Source organism: Clarias gariepinus, chromosome 7 (genome assembly GCF_024256425.1).
Source record: "Clarias gariepinus isolate MV-2021 ecotype Netherlands chromosome 7, CGAR_prim_01v2, whole genome shotgun sequence".
Classification (NCBI taxonomy): Eukaryota; Metazoa; Chordata; class Actinopteri; order Siluriformes; family Clariidae; genus Clarias; species Clarias gariepinus.
This window is the reverse complement of record NC_071106.1, coordinates 12,748,239-12,767,241: the sequence shown is the minus strand read 5'-3', so window position 1 is coordinate 12,767,241 and position 19,003 is coordinate 12,748,239. Positions and strand designations below refer to the sequence as shown.

General features: G+C 41.4%; 1 protein-coding gene across 2 annotated transcripts in view; it reads left to right on the top strand.

Annotated features, from left to right (window-relative positions):
• The window catches only part of LOC128527775 (voltage-dependent calcium channel subunit alpha-2/delta-1), a 132,601-nt gene extending 113,890 nt beyond the window's left edge, over positions 1-18,711 (top strand). Inside the window, exons 28-39 of one of the 2 annotated variants that reach the window (XM_053500349.1) lie at positions 591-677; positions 2,910-2,977; positions 3,150-3,188; positions 3,305-3,376; positions 5,495-5,647; positions 5,939-5,991; positions 6,078-6,133; positions 6,264-6,381; positions 11,871-11,980; positions 17,099-17,181; positions 17,490-17,578; positions 18,231-18,350. In XM_053500349.1, the coding sequence (XP_053356324.1) occupies positions 591-677; positions 2,910-2,977; positions 3,150-3,188; positions 3,305-3,376; positions 5,495-5,647; positions 5,939-5,991; positions 6,078-6,133; positions 6,264-6,381; positions 11,871-11,980; positions 17,099-17,181; positions 17,490-17,576 (926 nt within the window). In that variant the 3' untranslated portion in view covers positions 17,577-17,578; positions 18,231-18,350. Of the gene's footprint in view, positions 1-590; positions 678-2,909; positions 2,978-3,149; positions 3,189-3,304; positions 3,377-5,494; positions 5,648-5,938; positions 5,992-6,077; positions 6,134-6,263; positions 6,382-11,870; positions 11,981-17,098; positions 17,182-17,489; positions 17,579-18,230 lie in introns of both variants that reach the window. The other variant, XM_053500348.1, reaches the window with a different exon arrangement.
• The last annotated feature ends 292 nt before the right edge of the window (positions 18,712-19,003 follow it).

The following is a 19,003-nucleotide window of genomic DNA, read 5'->3' as shown; positions in this document are numbered from 1 at the left end:
CTCCTTCCAAGTAAGCCTGTGTTACTTAAAGAATGTCATCGTATGAATAATCCCCACCTGCACGCAAGTGTGGTCTGGATGAATCCCACATACACACATCCACGCACACGTCCACACACCCACCCACACACTGATACGCACACACACACATACAAAATACACCACAATAGCCCCTACCTAGAAGCACGCTGTGTCGACCCACTTTTTCCTTAAGGTTTTATACAAATTTATAAAGCAGACACTTTAAGGCAGATTCATGTCTTTTGTGAATGTTGTTCTTGAGTTTTGAATTCCGTCAGAGCTCACACTGACTCGCAGTTCAGCTTTTCATCTATATGCTCTTAAAAGGTGGGGGGTTGGGGTGGGGTTCAGGTATGTGGTATATTTTGGTGGGTCCCTAAAAGGATATTAAAATCTGACAGTTATGACCTTTTAGGGGGACGTTTGGCTGGTCCCCATTTCTTTTCTTTCTTTTTTTTTTTTTTTTTTTTTTTTTTTTTACAAAAACTGCTTGCTGCATGGTCCTTACAAATATTCTAAGACTAGTGTGTGTGTGTGTGTGTGTGTCTTTTTCTCCCCTCATTAAACAGAGAGCAGGGAGTCTAGCTACGAGTCTGGTATTCTGGTCAGTAAAGCTGTGGAACTGGACTTCAATGGCGTCAAACTCAAACCAGCTGGTAAGCACACAAAAGAATTACTGATCACTTTGCAATTGATGAGGATTTAGAGGAGTAATTCAGCCATAAATCAAAGTTACACAATTTTCCCCCTTATTTTACAAATGTATTCGATCAACAAAGACCTTTAAGTGATTAGTTTTGCAATGGAGCTGCAAAAGGTAACATGACTAACACATAATGAAAGTATCACCCAGTTTTCTATGTCAGGTATATTGTATACCTGACAATTTTTTCTATCACAGATATAGTCAGGTATAGACAGTGTACAGTATATATTTAATTATTTTAGAGATATTAGTTAGAAATGTAACCAGTGGATACTGGCATAATGCAGCTTTACTGAAATCTAGATATAGATTTGGTGGCATGGTGGCTTAGTGGTTAGCACTGTCACCTTGCACATCCATGTCCTGGGTTTAAGCCACACGTCATGTCTGTGTGCATGCAGTTTTCTCCCACAGTCCAAAGACATGCAGATAAGGCTAATTGGTGTTCCCAAATTGCCCGTAGTGTTTGAATGTGTGTGTAAATGTTAACCGGAGGTCCTACCATGGCCGTACAAGATGGGAATAAATACACTGGTAACCACTGACCTCCACGTTTCCTAGTTGGACTACAGATTGTAGGATGGAGATATAGATTTAGAGACCTAATGAGTGAGCCAGAGATAGAAAGGGAACCCATCGTCTTCTGGGCAACACAGGGTTGTCTTTGTGCTTACAGCAGCACAATTGTACAATATAAGATAAGATAAGACACCTTTATTCGTCCCACAGTGGGGAAATTTCTAAATATCCACATGAACTTACCCACAGAAGCATATACTGTTCAAATGATGATGGATATTATCTCTTGTTCTCTGTGCTAAGGCAAATATTGACTTTATCTGTCCATAATGGTGGGGCCCATACCAGATAGATATATAGATATCTATACATAAATACTTACACATTGTACATACATACATACATACATACATACATCCTTTATTGATCCCGTAGGAAATTTCAGATATCCAGGAGCAATAGGGACAGTAACACAAAGATGGTACTATATATTAAATTGATTGCACACTATGTCTTACATATAGTCAGTATACACATTATAATGTAAGAAGTTACTAGTGCAATGCTGAGAAAAAGACTAGATGATATATACAGTAGTGTTCAGTTACACTTGGATTTTTGTAAAGGGCTGCACAATGGCTTAGTGATTAGCCTTGCTCCTCCAGATTCCAGGTTTAATTACCACCTCGGGTCTGTGTGCATGGAGTTTGCAGGTTCTCTCCATGCCTGGTGGGTTTCCTCCGGGTACTCAGGTTTCCTCCGACTGTCCAAAGACATGCAGATTAGGCTAATTGGCGTTCCCAATTGCCCGTAGTATGTGAGTGTGTGTATGTGTGTGTCCTCTGCAATGGATTGTACCCCACCTCACACCCCAAGTTTCCTGGGACAGGCTTGAGGCTCCCCAAAACCTTGTACACAGGATAAAGCAGTACAGATGATGAGCGAGAGTGAGCTTTTTGTAGACTGCAGTTAATTATACCATGTCGTATATAACATATTACATACTGTACTGCATATGTTTATTCTGAGTTCGGGGTACTACTTGTTTAAAGATTTCCACCAATAAGTTAAACTCGTGTCTGCATAGGTTTCTCCAGTTTCCTTTAACCTCTATAAAGCATGCCTATGTCTATGGACTGGCTCTGCAAAAGTTCCTAGAATGTTAATGAGTGTCTGAATATATATGCATAGTGCCATACTGTAGTTGACTGGCGTCCCACCCTGGTTGTGTCTTTGTCCTTGACCTAGTGTTCTGGAATATCATCTGAACTCAGCATGACAACTGATTAGTGAATATGTTTGAAAGACTTAATGACGTACATGTTCATTACTGGTTAGCCACTGTTAAACCAAACTGTTAATACATAACATGTTTTGTCATTTATGGAGAAAAATGTGTAAATTAGATTTTCCTTGAAGATACCTGACATAGCTTTGTAAATGACATACGCACTGCTTCTAGACCTCACGGCTTTGTGTCACAGCCTTCTGTTAATACTCCCAGCCTTTAGGTTACATGAGTAGAGACAAGCATCAGTGGTTATATTTCTCGGAAAATGCACAGAACGTTCAGAACAGAGCTGTCGGTTCTCATATCCCTATACGTGTGGTACATTGATAGTGCGGCCTCTACGTTTATGATGTTTAATGTGTTCTCTTGTAGTGGTGGGAGTCAAACTTAATGTATCTGCCTGGATGAACAGCTTCATGAATGCCACCATAAAGATAAATGTAAGTGAAACAACTCTCCTTATCTGAACATGTGGAAGGCATTTAGTTACAGACTGTAGACAGGCTGATATTGCAGTCTGGAAGCAGAGAAGGCCTGAGTCACTCTAATAAATGATGCAAAGGCTGTTTGGGCAATTCTCAGCTTTCGCCTCTCGTGATTTTCTCCCTGCAGTGTAAGGACGAGATCTGTGGCTGCCTCAGGAACGATAAGGTACTGCATGTGTTATGTGGTGTGTTGTATCAGACTTCAGAAGTTCTTGAATTGTCTGATTTGCTCTAGCCCCGATCTGTTTGCTGTGACAGTCATGTTGACTCTGTTTTCATCAGTATGTGGACTGTGTGATACTGGATGATGGAGGCTTCCTGCTCATGTCTAATCAGGACGAATACATCACGCAGGTCAGAGTCCCAGTGCTCACATCCGTATCTCAGGAAAATGCAGGTGCATTTTATTGTTTAAGCCTTTGATGTTCATTTTCTCCATTATATGGATTACTGACTACCGCAAAGAACAAGATAAGCAGGAATGAGGAAGAAATCCTTATAAATTACTGCAGTGTGTCTCTGCAGTATATCTGCAGTGCATCAGGCTCATTTTGCTCAGATAGATAGTTTCGCTGCTACAATATATCTGATGCCGGAACAAATTATAGTGCTTTAAGTAATGTGTCCAAGCAAATAGGTTGTTTTTTATACCATAAGCACTTTGAATTGAAATCAACTATATTAAAATATGTCTATAAGAAAGACATTTTTACATAAATAAATATTTATTTATTTATATATTTAACAATAAGTCCAATGCAAAATGTTTATAGACTATGTTCACATTACAAAACAGCTCAATTATTTTATTTTTTTCTTCTTTTTTTTTGGTCAAAATATATTTGCACGTCATGACATTTATCTGACTCTAATACGGACACATCTGTCCTCTGAAACGGCACCCATGTCAAACAGGCCATATTTCTATATCACTCATTTATTTTAAACAGTGGATGCAATTTTAAGGAAAATATGTTAGGGATTTTGCTCTGGAGGATCCAAGTGGTTAGTTGGCTGTATTTGTTGAGGTCCAGAACAAAAAAGAAAGCCTGATGCCCTGCTTTAGCTGTTTTAGTAGCTATTGCTACAACTGTTAAGAAATCCTCAACCAGCAAACACCATATGCATGCACGGGGTCAAAAGGTTGCATGAATTCGGGTCTGCCCATTCTCACTTAAGTTGTGTGACTACATATCAGGTATATATCCGATCCAGGACCACATATGAATGTGACTCAGAGGCGATCTGAAAAACGTCAGGCTTGTGCGTTTAGACAGCCCTAAAAAATATGATTAGTGATTAGGATTAAAAAAAATAACAATAAGATCAATACCAATTGCTAACAGTGTAACTTGAAAGTATTGTTTGTTTGTCAGGTGTTAGACATTGTGTACCTGGTTGCAGAACTATATAGTACATAACAATCTTCAAGGTTTCAAGAGACATCCCAGAACTAAGGGTGCAAAGCAATAACATATGATGACTGACATCATCATCTGTTCAAGAGCTGACATTGCCAAAAAATAGTTTTCTCTTTTTTTTTACATTAAAAATTAGCAAATACACAATTATTAAGACTATTTTCTGACACATTTACTACGTTTTTAAACGTAAAATTTCAAGCGTCAAAAATATGCTTATGACTAGCAAAATAATAGTGGAATTCTTTTCTAATAAAAGCAAAAAATACAATTTAATTTGTAAAATTTGTTTCAAAATAGACTTAATAGAATAATCTTATAGTTGGTTTGGTGTAACCATACTGTGTAGTAATGAATATTGATTATCTTGCTCACACAAGCGTTTTGTTTGCTTATTAGCCTCATTTATGCTCTCCTGACCCTAATACTTAGTAAGGATGCTGTAAATGCAACACTTAGCACTGCACATTAATGTTAATAATTGTGGCATTTGTTTGACCTTTGAGCTCCATATCCGACTGCTCACATCTAGCCGGTGAAAGTAAAAACCTCAAGTGACTTTTTTGTTGCTTGCCATTACATCCCATTTCTAAAGCATAAACCGAGTCCCAAGCAGATGTCTAATGAATAATGGACATACGCAGCACAGACATTCTAACATAAATATTTTAGTTTTCTGTTCCTGCAGTATCCCAACTATTCTGTATTTAATGCGCTGCTGACTTCATTACAATGTTGTTGTTTTTTTTTTTTTTTTTTTTTGATTTAGTAAAGAATTTTGTCATGACCGTATTTAACAGAATTACTGATGGGAAAAATATAAATAAAAACATTTCCAAGAAAGATTTAATCCAGATTAAAATACTGAGCTTCTGCTGTTTTCTTTTTGGGCTAATTTGAGTTTTATTTTTAATGTTCACTTAAAAAAACAGTCAATGTGTTTATTTTATTTTTTATTTTAAAATGTTTTTTGATAAAAAAAAAAATCCCCCTTCTCTATATTTTATGTCTCTCACCCCCTTTGCATGTGTGTGTTGGGTTCACCGTTTAGATAGGTCAGTTCTTCGGTGAAGTGGACCCCATTCTGATGGTCAATCTGTTAAATACATCACTCTATTCGTTTAATAAAACCTACGACTATCAGTCAGTATGTGATCCGGAGAAAGAGCCGAAGGCCGCTGCTGGGCCAAGATCTGCCTATGTGGTAAGTAAAAGAGAGTGTGTGTGTGTGTTTTTGTAATAGAAAAGTAAGAGTATGTGCATGTACGATGGAGTGTGTGCTTACCATATGTGTTTGCAATTGGATTAGAATATTTATGCACACAAGCATCAAGAGCAGTGTTTAGTCCTAGGACCTATTTATGATAGTTTTATCTTTATGTTCTGTATAAATTGTATGTATAAATGAAATGAATAAATACAGCATAAAAACTAATGTGTGCGTGTGTGTGTTTGTGTGTGTGTGTGTGTGTGTGTGTATCCGTGTTGTTTTCAGCCTACCGTGGCTGACATGTTAAATCTGGGCTGGTGGGCCTCCACTGCTGCATGGTAAGAGGATTTGAGTGTTTGTCCCAGTGTTATTCAATCTGTTTAATCCTACTGAAGGATGCACACAGTTGTTCTCTTTTTCTCAGGTCAATGCTTCAGCACTTCCTCCTCAGTCTCACTTTGCCTAGTTTTCTACACGCAGGTAGGTTTTATAAACAAAATGACATTTACTCCACTCAACCTGATTATGTATTTGCATTTCAAAAGCAGTGCTCCAGAAGAGGACACACGTGTGTGTGTGTGTGTGTGTGTGTGTTTTCTGTCCTATTTAGAGGAGGACATCTCGGATGCTTATTCAAAAGAAAGCTGTATAACAGAACAGACCCAGTATTTCTTTGAGAACGACAACAAGTCTTTTCAAGGTGTCCTGGACTGTGGAAATTGTTCTAGGTGAGGACTTGGCAGAAATATACCTCTTCTTTGTGTCTCTCTTTTGTTTTCTGTGTACAATTTTTGTTTGAAGATGAAGTCACTAACCGCCCCTGCTTCCCTTACTGGAATGTTGTTCATCACAAAAAAAAAAAAAAAGTTTCTCATAGGAGATAATGTAAGCAGGAAAGGATTCCTGCCCTTCTTTTCCCTCCATCGCCAAACCCTCTATGCTTCCCACTTTCAACCTGATCTCACATTCTCCTTGATGTGTCCGAGATCCTGTGGGCCATAAATCCCAATGTCGTTCGCTCCCCTGGAACTGGGGTAAAGTGAGAGGTGTCTGGAGTTTCGGCTCGCCACAACTGCCGGCCTTTACGAGCCCCACGTGCGACTCTGCATACGATGGTTTTTCTTCTACGTTAACTACTTTAGACATGTAAAGTTTAACGAGAGCCATAAAAAAGAAATCCATTTGCAAAATCTCGGAACGGCGAGCCGCTTATTTCAGAGGGTGTAATTCAATCTCTCCCTCACACGTTTGTGCCTCTATTCTGGCCTGGAGAATGTAATATTCAGAGAATCTAGAGAAAAACAGATTTAAAATCTGATTTTAAAATTAAATATAAAGATTAATTTCAATGTTACTGTGAATCATGTCTTTCTCAGTTTTCACCGGCTGTGGTTCTCCCTATTTATAGAACATACGGTAAAAGTATCTTAAGTTTTAACAATTATATATACACAAGTTTAAAGCTATACATGTTTTTTTTCTATTACAATAGTAGAGCTAAATGATATGCTATATAAATAGACATAAACTGTAAACTAGCTTCCATTTAACACTAATAATCAGTACAAGCCTTAATTGAAGCTATAAAATTCTTAGTATAACATATTATATAACATATACTAAAAATGACTATTCAAAATATAACATGGTTGTTATAATGCAAATACACTACCAGCTAACTTACAAGAAATTAAAAATGTGGAATAAAAAGTTAAAGTAAAAATTGCAATGTAATGTATGTTTTAAATGGTTGTAGAACATATTAGTTTACATACATCTTACCAAAGGTAAAACATTAGGAGTGTCTTACTTGGAGCTATTATATTCTTACTAGTACTGTACAGTGAAACCTCGGATTACGAGCATAATTCGTTCCGGAAGCGGGCTCGTATTCCAAAACACTCGTAAACCAAATTTAATTTTCCCATAGGAAATAATGGAAACTTAAATTATTCGTTCTACAGCCCTAAAAAAAAAATACATAAATATAATTAATACAAAATATAAAGTAAAAATAATACAAATTAACCTGTACTTTACCTTAAAAAAATGTAAAAATAAATCCCAACAGATAAGTGTTTTCGTTTGTGCACGCAGGGTGTGTGTGTGTGTGTGTAAAATGTGCGCACACACACACACACACACACACATTAACGGATACACCGTTTTTAAAACCGTTTAAAAATTAGCAAGGAACATTCCTAGTCACACTCGCTTGAGCGCATACTAACAGGATCACTACTGTAAAGTAAAACAACAAAACAAATTAAACAGCTCCTCAATTTTGAAAACAATCGCGACAGAGAAGAGTTTGTGTGTTTGTTTGGCAACCTGAGAGAAGGGAGGCTGAAGGGGGGCTCGCTCGCGCTTACAGCCTCCTTCTCTCAGGTTGCCAAACAAACACACAAACTCTCTGCCTTACACAGACACAAACACGCACACTCAAACACTGCAAGCACTAAGACCCAGCAGGGGAGACGATAGGTCTTGGCTTTACAGCTCCCCTCCTCTCAGGTTGCCAAATAAACACACAAACTATCTGTCGCGACTGTTTTCAAAGGTGAGGAGCTGTTTAATTTGTTTTTTTGTTGTTGTTGTAGTTGTTTTACTTTACAGTAGTGATCCCGTTAGTATGCACTCACGGGAGTGTGACTAGCGATGTTCCTTGCTAATTTTTAAAATGGTTTTAAAAAAAGGTCTCTCCGTTAATGTGTGTGTGTGTGTGTGTAATGTGCGTGCACACACACACACACACACACACACACACACACACTGTGTGATGACGTGACGCTCGGTGTTAAAACGAAAAAAAGCGCATGCGTAAAACATGATACTTGGTGCTCGTAAACTAAGACAATGCTCGTTTTTCAAGTCAAAAATTATTAAAAATCGTTGCTTGTCTTGCGGAACACTCGTAAACCGCGTTACTCGTAATCCGAGGTTTTACTGTACATGTAACCATCTGGTATAGCCACCATCATTTTCCTGAATTTTACTAAAATGCGTAGCATTAGCTAGACCACATGATTTCTGCCACTACATTAGCAAGCATTGTTTATTGGTTGGCAGTATGAGAGTTGTATGATGTACGTATATAGGCCATGATTAAGACAGGTGCAAATTGTTTCAATGGGTATACTGACACATAAGCATTATGAAAAGACAAGAACTTGATCTGGGACATTAATTAATATTTATGGCCTGGATAAACATATGATACAAATTGAAATAGAGCCCAGACATAAATACACAGTAATCAATACCAACTATGCACAACTTGAAGCAGGTTGGCATAGCAGCCTTCAGCAAGACATTGGAGACCAACCACACCAGCCTCTACCTGGGGTTGTGTGTTGGAGGCCACCCCATCTATATCTACTTTAAACATTGTGTGGGAGGCCACCTGAAGCTGGTCATGGGAGGCCACCTCAACAGGCTGTACTTTGAGCTGTGTCCAGGAAGCTTCAGCCTCAATCTGGAGTTCTGCGTGGTACAGTAGGCTGCCCCATAAACCTTAACCTGCAACTCTGTGTGGGAGCACCCTGGAAAGCAGAGGGCCCCTCACTGGCCTCAACCTGAAGCTGTGTGTTTTTAGGTAGGCCGTACCATTGCCTTTACCTCTAGCTGTATGGGAGGCTACCTGGAGCTATGTGTAAGAGACCACCCTTTCGGGTTCTACTTGTAACTCTGAGTTGAACCCACACCCCTTGGGTGTGCAGGGATTTGTTTTATCTGCATTCTGGGCCAATGACCTGGGAAGGCAAAAACTTCTGCTACTTCTTCTTGGGCTTGTCCACCTCAGTTCCATCATATGGAGCCAGGATATGGTAGCCATTGCTGGGGAAACTCTATTGCGCTAACATTGCGCTAAATGCCTGCATGGAGATCCTTCCCCCCTGCTTTTTTTTCCTGTCTGCCGTGTAAAAAGTTTTGCATTCTGTCAAGATTGAGAGCTTGATGCAGGAAAAGCCTTCCTTTAATCACTATAGTCAAACATAAACATCAAACATAAAAAACCAAGAACTAAAATAGGAACATTTACTAAGATCTGTGGCATGGAACAAAAGCTATGTGCTAATGTGCATAAGCATAACAGATGCGAGACAAAGTAAAACAGAAACCCTGAACTTGTACACAGACACACAGTGTAATCAACCGTAAACTCAATCCAGCTGCACATGGTTAATGGCAAATGACTTGTGGTGGTTGATGTGAGGTGAAGTCTGCCGTCTTCCTGGTAGTGGTTAGCATTGTAGCCTCGCACCTCCAGGGTCGAGGGTTTGATTTCTGCCTCTGTGCGTGTGGAGTTTTTATGTTCTTCCTGTGCTTGTTGGGTTTCCTGCAGGTACTCCAGGTTCCTCTCACAGTCCAAAAACATGCGTGTATGTATGTGTGCCCTGCGATGGATTGGCACCCCGTTCAGAGTGCACCATGCCTTGTGCTAAAAGCCGCCTGAAATTATATATAAATTTAAGGCTATATTCTGTTCATCACTAACTAGCTATGGTTAAGCTTTTCAGGTACCATCCACTTCAGCCTCTAAACTTAGTCATAGAGCTTAAAAATGTGACTGTATTAGCACTTTGTTAGCAATATTGACCTCCTCACAAATCTCTATAATTCAAGTCAGCCATCCAAGAGCATTTAAAAATTACATTTTGAGTTTATGGGCATTTAAACAAGCTGAAGTTGGGCTTTGATATGTATGCTGTCTAAGCACATTTGAATTACACTCTCCACATTGTGAGCTTGGAGCATACTTATTTAGATGGCAGGATATACATGTATAGCATTCCCCTTTCTCTCTGATCATTACGTGCATGTGTAGGGGCTGTGCTGCAGGTGGTTGTATAAGTGTATTCCAGTTCCCTATGTATGTGTATATGACCTGATGACTACTAAGATCAGAGGTCTGTTGTGCTCAACCGAGCGTGCCCAGCTGCAGTAAACAGTGAGTGATTACGAAAGGCACAGGTGAGATGTAATGGAGCGCTTTCACGCACACACACACACACACACACACACACTCACTCTGAGTTACATTCTCCCCACTGCCCTATACCACACTACAAAGACATGAGTCACCCTGCTCCAAAGAGGGGAGGTAAGGGAAAGCAAAGAGGGATGTTGTAAAGAAAAACTGGTGCCTGCCCAAAAACGCATTCAGCGTTGACAGCATGTAACAAGCCGCAAACCTGCTTTCCAGTGGGATATGCCGATCTAAGATTACATTCACTAAAGACTTTAGCACATGTCTATTGTGTTAGCATGAAGCAAGCCCACATGACTAGTGATGGCTGTAAAACAAAAAGTTACACACTCTAAATCTTTGTATATATCAAATAATCCCTAAAGTTAAATAATTGGATTTGCATGAACTGAAAACATTTACACGTACTGAATGCTGAAGCCATCTAAACCCTAACTGTTTCTCCATTAAAGAATGGCCCTGAATGACTTCACCTCCCAACTAAAAGAAGTTGGACACTAAAATTCACAGTTTTATACACTTTTTCTATGGCAGAACAAAAATCTAATCAAATCAAAATTGATACGTATGTTTGCCATTTGGTTTGGTTTAGTTTCATATTGCAAATAATTAAACAAACCCAAGAAACGACATCTGAAAGACATGTAGGGCTGAAAACCCATTCATGCATTGTTCAGAAATATAGCAATTTAAAAAAAAAGCATGAACAAAGCTTACAAAGTGTGCTTAGAAATAGATTATTATCTCTCAAACATTCTATAAATTACAGGATTAAACCATATTGTATCATGTATGGTGTCCAGTGTTGATTTTTTCCCTTTTTATCCATCAATTCAAATCTTCCCAACACATGGCATTTCTGGAATTCTACAGCTCTGTGCTTTGGCTCAGTTCTCACTTCAGGTTTAGCAGCTCAGGTCGACAAAAAAATAAAATAAAAATAATAATAATGTGTCACAGAACCTGGAATTCACTGCATTTTTTTTTTTTTTCTGCAGTTGGGCCATTTCAGGGTAGAAACATGTTTTAAGTATACTAAAACCACATTACATTTTGAAACAGGACCAAAACTACCTCTCACAGTGTGACTGCACCAAGAGGGGAAAAAATCAGCATTCCATTCAAATAGACTAGACGCTATGTATGTAAAAGCACCCTTTAACTTGCTTAATACCCTGAATTGCAAGTAAATGTTTGGTGTATGTGCCTTTTGTTGTGGTTTTCCAGAATGTACCGAGCAGAGAAGCTGCCCAGCACTAACCTGGTGTTTCTCATTACGGATGCCAAGGGCACCTGTTTCTGTGATGCCAAGCCAGTGAGACAAGCTGAGCAACCTTGTATCCTTCTGTAAAATTCTGAACACTGAATCCTAACAGACTTTTCATTCAACCTGTGTGTAGAGCTCATCGAGAAAAGTTATAATATAGAGCACTGCCAAAACTGCATTTGAATTGGTTAATGGAACAATTTTTTATTTTAAATTCTTTTTTTTTTTAATATACCAATCTGCCATTACATTGCAAAATATTGTTACCTGTATTGTAAAGGTTCCCCATGTTTACCTTGGGCAGCTTTGGCCTTCCTCAGGGCATGACACCACAAGACTTTGGGTGGTGTGCACTGATGGAGTTTGGAGGCTGTGTTGGCAGCCTTGGACTCTTTGCGTTGTGGCGTGGTGCACTGGGTGTTCTGGTGCTTTTCTACATCGTATTTTTTTTTGTTACAAATTATTCTGTATTGGTTTTTCTGTGGAATTGGACCAGACAGGCTGCTGTTTCGTCCCCATGTACAGTAAATAGGTGAGCCTTGGGTGCACATGATCCTCTCACGAGTTTACTGGTATATAATCAGTGTAATTTGTGGTGGTAATATTATGGCTGATGGTGTATACCTTGTACAAAATGTACAATATACCTGAAAATAGACTTTCTAACTTACTTAGGGAACAAGCAAACAAATTGATATACATAGTTAACACCATTCAATTTTTAAAGCTATTTTATCAGTGAAAAACATTCAAGGGCAAACTGTTATAGGAAAATAGCTAAAATGAAAAACGTCTCAGGTTACTTTGCTGTAACCCTGTTCCCTGAAAAAGCAGGAACGAGATGCTGCGCGAAAGCGCTATGGGAAACGATTCCTCGTGACCGGTTGTGAAGCACGTGTGTGTCAAACACGGCAAATATTTTGGCATGTATAACCTCAGGCAGGTGACGTCAACCAATGAGGTGCACCTGGAGGTTATAAATAGGCATGAACCGGAAACACCCTCAGGTCAATTTTGTCTGAAGGATGTCCAGTCACGCATGCAGTGCGGCATTGGAGCGCAGCATCTCGTTCCCGCTTTTTCAGGGAACAGGGTTACAGCAAAGTAAGCTGAGACGTTCCCTTTCAAAAGCTACACTCGATGGTGCGCGAAAGCGATATGGGAACCAGAATACCGACTCCGCCGCACTGCAAGTGTCTGGACCCCCAGGGTTGTGTAGTGTGCGCACAGTACTCCCAAGGAGTCTTAGACATAATTCTGGAATTCTGACTCGAGGACCAGCGAGCCTGGCATCCAACCATGAAGCCTGACAGATGTCTTGCGGAAAGGCAACCTGCCGCATGACGTACTGGAAGCCCCTCTTGCCAGAGCAGTTGATAAGGCAAGCTTCTTGGTCGAATGGGCCCTAATCACTAGAGGCGAAGTGTGCAACGCGCCTCATAGGCTTGGGCACTAGTATCTCTAGCCCGACTCGTTTAATAGCAGCTGCCCTTCGGCCGCGGCCCTATGACATATGAAACCCTGCTCTAATTTACGACCCTGGCTTAATGCAGAGGTGCGCTGTAAATTAAGGAGCATGAGCTGGACACAGCGAATGAAGTCTTTACTGCTCCGGAGCCAACGGCGGAGGACAAAAAGCTTCGACTGTGGAAGATAGTTGGGCTGGAATGTAAAAGATCCCAAGGAACAGAATTTCTCCTGTCCTCCTAGGCTAGGGCACTAGCATCTCTAACCTGACTCGTCTAATGGCAGCTGCCCTTCGGCTGCGGCCCCAAGACATATGAAATCTGCTCTGATTTACGCCACTAGCTAGTGCGGTGATGTACTGTAAATCCTGAGGAGCATGAACTAGACACAGTTAATGAAGTCTTACTGCTCCGTAGCTGTAACGGCGGAGAACATAAGCTTCGAAGACAACTGCAGAAGATAGTTGGGTGAGGATGCAGAATAGCTCTAGCTAGCCAATGGCAAAGCCTAAGCACAATAGAAAGGCTGATGAGGCCCGTGAATAAGCCTGCAACTAAGGGGTGCTCTCCCCAAACCCCATCAGTCTGGACGTAGGCGAGAAGCGCTATGCATGTTCTGAGTGTACTAGGGCATAAGCCCGAGGTCAATTTTCTTGCAGAAGCTCCAGCACTGAAACGGTTTGGCAGTGGACTGGGTCTGCATGTTCTGCCATGTCCTAGAATGTAAATGATCCTAAAGGACAGAATTTGTCCTGTCCTCAAAGCAGAACCTAGTGCACTAGTCTTCTTAGCGGTGCGAGCTTAGTCTGCCCAGGCAATATTTACAAGACTGCTGTAGTTTTCCACGCGAGGACATGTTAACCTCCTGACTGCTGGAGGGAGTATTTTAGGGCCAAAAATAGAGTCATCGTTTCGGGGCAATTGATGTGCCACACAAGCAGATGACCTCTCCAGATCCCTTGGGCTGGGTGACCATCTAAGGCCGCGCTCCGGCCCCTAAGGGAAAAACATCTGCCGTTAGCGGCTTGCGACGACAGCACGGACCTAGAGTGGGACCCAGAGTCGAGGACGAGGGTCTGAACCACATAAAAAGGGTACAAAGCTCCCGGCGCGTAACCCTTTTTGCCTCTGGGGATTGGCCCTGAAATCCCCCGGCACTTAGCCACCACTGAAACCACTCTGGGAGCGGTGATGTTACCACCTGGCCTAGCTTATACTCCTTTAGGATGTTATAATGAATTCGGCGCGAGCAGGAAACAGCTGAGCCTGCATTGCGCTCGGATTCCGCATGACACTCAACTTCATACCTCGTGTAGGAAGGAGAAAGCTTTTGTGGTGTTAGAACTCCACCCTAAAAGAAAAAGATAGGTGAGCTAGGGCGACGTGTTGGCACCGGACGGCTTCGTCTGGGAGGGGAACATGCGCTATGGCCCCCTTTGCCAGCCAACCTGTGATTTGAATTACCAGAGGTGCTCACTGTGGTTTCACGGAGGTGGAAACCCACGGCGTAGAAACACAATGACTAAATCCTGTAGCCCAGGAGACATGCTTGGCAGTAGCTTTCACGCTGCCAGCTTCTCCAAAGGGGTGGTAGCTTTTCGCTCAGCTAGGCAGAGGAGTGGTGGTGATGGTGGCTGTTAGGTGTTCAGTGTCCTGAAAACACGACAGGAGGGAACCGAGCACCTAACACTTTGTCGGAAACCGCTGTCTCCCGAAACACCAGTGGCGGCAGGAATTGAACACCGGTCTCCTGAGGGTGGTGGTCTTTCATAGTGCCTCGTGCTTAAAGAGACATAGCTGGCAGTAGGTTCCCCGCTGCCAGCCTCTCTAAAATGTGCACGAACTTCGACACTTCGTCACGGTCCTGAGGCCTTTCTCTCATTTAACATGGTCCTCAGGTCCGTTCTCCTCGAGACGGCTCGTAAAGCGCGGTCGAGCTCCACCCCGATCCCCACGCGGGGGTGCTCGGCTCGCCACACTCTCCCTCTGAACCTCACGCCTTGGGGCGGCCAGAGCTTGTCGGAGCTGGGTGGCCAACAACTCCGCCTGTTGAGCACGGTGGGGAAGGAACCTTACAAAGGCTTCCTCATGGAGTTTTGCGTCCCGAAACTTGTTCATGACTGTCGTGACGGCGTCACCGAACAGTCCGGAAGGCGAGATAGGGGCGTCAAGAAGGAAAGCACGGCCCCTATCTTTGATGCCCGTAAGATTAAGCCACAGATGTCTCTCTGTAGCCACCGAGGCAGCCATGGAGCAGCCAATAGCACAGGCGGTCTGCTTGGTTGCCCTAAGAGACAGGTCTGTGGCTCGGCGTAACTCCAAAAACGCCGCTTCGTTAGCAACCCCGCCAGTGCTCAAGTCGTTTAGCAAGTCAGCCTGGTATGCCTGTAGGACCGCCATGGTGTGCGGAGCAGAACCAGCTTGACCTGCTGCCTGAAAAGCCTTCCCAACCAGCAAAGATGTTAATCTGCACGGCTTGGAGGGGAGCGTGGGCTTTTCCAGGGAGGATGACGTCCCATAAGAGAGATAGCCCGCAAGTGTCCCTTCTATCTGGGGCATCATCATATAACCATGTGTATTTGCACCCACGACATTAGAATACATCGATGTTGTTGGCACAAACACACAGGATGAATATGGCCTCTCCCATGAACGAGTTTATTCGTCATGGAGATCACCAAAAAGGGGAGGGAGCGCCGATGAGGCTCCTCCCTCCGGCCACCCGACAGAAACCTGTCATCTAGTTTCGACCACTTGGGGGAGTCTTGCTCCCGCGGCCATTCGAGGTGTAAGCGCTCGACAGCGCGTGTCACTACCTCTAATAGCTCCTAAAACCCCTGCTCCTCTCTGGAGGGGCGTTTCGAAGCGACAGTTTCCAAGTCCCCGGAAGTGAGAGAGGAAATTTCTTCCGCTACTTCACAAGAGGCGCCGGCGCGTGCTTGAGAAGTAAGCGGCAACGGCACACGATTCGGCGAAAGAGCAAGAGAAAGAGAAAAACTCGCTCTGCTGTACTTCCGTCAAATCAACACGTGAGCCCCAGGCGAATCGAGCACGAAGGACTTTAATAGGGAGGAGATCGGTTCATGCCTATTTATAACCTCCAGGTGCACCTCATCGGTTAACGTCACCTGCCTGAGGTTATACATGCCAAAATATTTGGCGTGTTTGATACACACGTGCTTCACAACCGGTCACGAGGAATCGTTTCCCATGACTGCAGCAAAGCACTGACTTATGCATATTTTTCTATAAATGCTAAATGAACATTTAATTAGAGAAAACAATTTATATTAAATGATACAGATCATAACAACAATTAGGCATGACTTTGGATCAGCTCCTATACAATATTTGCCTTACAAATCCATGTAAAATAGCTCTTTCTATAGAAACATTAACATATTATGACTTATGAATGGATTTTTACTGTGAACACCAGGTTTCAGACATTGCATTAGCTTAGCAATAAGTTTTGCCTCCATGTCAGTCGTCACTCTCAGTTTTACAGGGTATCTGATTACAGCTGATTAATTGATGTGTTGTTTATGAAAGCACGGCTTGACGGAGATGAATTGGAGCAGGAAAAGAACTCCAATTAAAAACTGCTGTGTTTTATAAAACATACTAATGTCACTTTATACACTGCTGTCAAACTACATAGTGGGCTAGATTATGAGATGTGTTACAGATGACATGTATTTTTCCTGATGTTTTCGAATCAGCTAATGGTCCAGACCCCTGTATACTGGCCCATAACCCCCGCTACAGAAAAGGCCCTGAGCACTGCTTTGATAACAACGGTGATGTAAGTTAACATTAAAATCTAAGTAAAAAAAAAGTAGTAGAATAGAAGTGTTACCAGAGCAGTTTTAATTTGTTAAACACAGTACACTGTTAACATTATTTACCAGGTTTGTTTAAACCCTTAAAAAGTTTACTTTCTTCCTTACATAAATCATAACTTTTTCTTTTTTATTAAGTATTGTTTGTTTCCAAAAGCTGCTTAGTTCTTTAGTGCTTTTGTTACTAATTTATCTCAATTCTCTTTGTTTTCTTTTTCTTTTTCATCCCGCCTTCATTCTTTGACTGACTTATCATGTCCATCATTCTCAGGTTGAATCTTTGTGCCCCATCAATGCATCTTCTACCATGGCTTCATCTTCCTCCATCCTTATACTGATGTTTCTCTTTTTTGTGTGATGGTTAGTTTTGTGTTTGTTTGTGGCTTAATAGAAATGTCCTCACGAAAGAATACTTGCCTCTGAAGCCCTAAATAACGAGAAGCAGCAATTTTTGTGTGTTAACATCAAAAATAAAATGTAAATACCCATGATTAGATTAGGATCTCCAGCTTCACTGTCAGTATAAACACACAGAGAATCGAGGCGCCACAACTTTCTCTCTGCTGTGGCAGTAGGAAGTATCTGTCATGTCCCTGAGAGAGTTTTAGGGAAATAAACATGTGTTTCCTCCTTTTTAAAGCTCAGCCTGTCCTCATGCCAACATACACAAACATGCTCACACTTCGAAATAAGATCAGTGCTCCAAGGTATTTAGGTTATGCAACAGAATGCTATTTAATTCACAAATACAAAAAGCCCACCACTTGCTCTAAAAGTTTGACGTTTTCTACTATATAGAGTTCAGAATTGTACTTATTGCCTTTTTTAAATCCTAAAAGAGAAAAGAAAGTACAATGCCTTTAAAGATTAAATCTTAATTCCACTAAAATATGCTCTTCACCCTGATCTATTTTTAGAAGAAACATCACTGACAAAATAGAACATTTTTCCACTAACTATGTAATTGTTTCGTTTTGTAATATTCTCACTAACATTCTTTCACCGGCTGTAGGAAGACGCTTCCGACTGTGGCAGCGGCTCAAGTTTGATTCCCTCTTTCTGGCCGGTGCTAGCTCTTCAGCTGCTGCTCCTCTGGCTGCTCACTGGAACCAGCTGTTGCTCCTGACAAGCGCACAGTCGCTGACTGCCCACAACTTAATCACAGACTCATTATTACACAATTAACTGGCGCATACAAACTTCACAGCCTACCCACAATTCACGGGCGGACCAGCATTACAAACAACAACCACATCTCACGGAACTCTCTCCTGACTCAATCTTGGTCATGTTCAAGAATACATTCCTGATCGAAATCTCAGATCTTACACACATTCTTACACACTCTGTGCACACACTGCTGACCAGAACACAGCATCGTAAGACATGACTGTGTGTTCACATGTCTGCTCCAGGTTTCCTGGATGGAAAGATAAAAGACTATTGTTTTCAAAGAGCTACATTTCGTTTCCTTTTTGTGTGTTTTTTTTTTTTTTTTTTTTTTTAAGCTAATGAGGAAGCAATGCTGGGACTCTCTTTTGCTTAAAGAGGGAAAGATGCTCCCAGCAAATGTAGCAGTCCCTTTAGTTCATTTTTGGGGAAAATTCTTTTCTTTCTTTTTTTTTTTTTTTACCTGTTACTGCTGCACTTATTTAAGGCTTGAACAAGGTGGATCATTTCAACGAAGCACATAAATATGAGCACATAAATGATTTAGGAATTATGAGGTGCCATGTCATGTGTCAAGGTTTCGTTTATTTTATTCATCTCTCATATAAAAAAAAA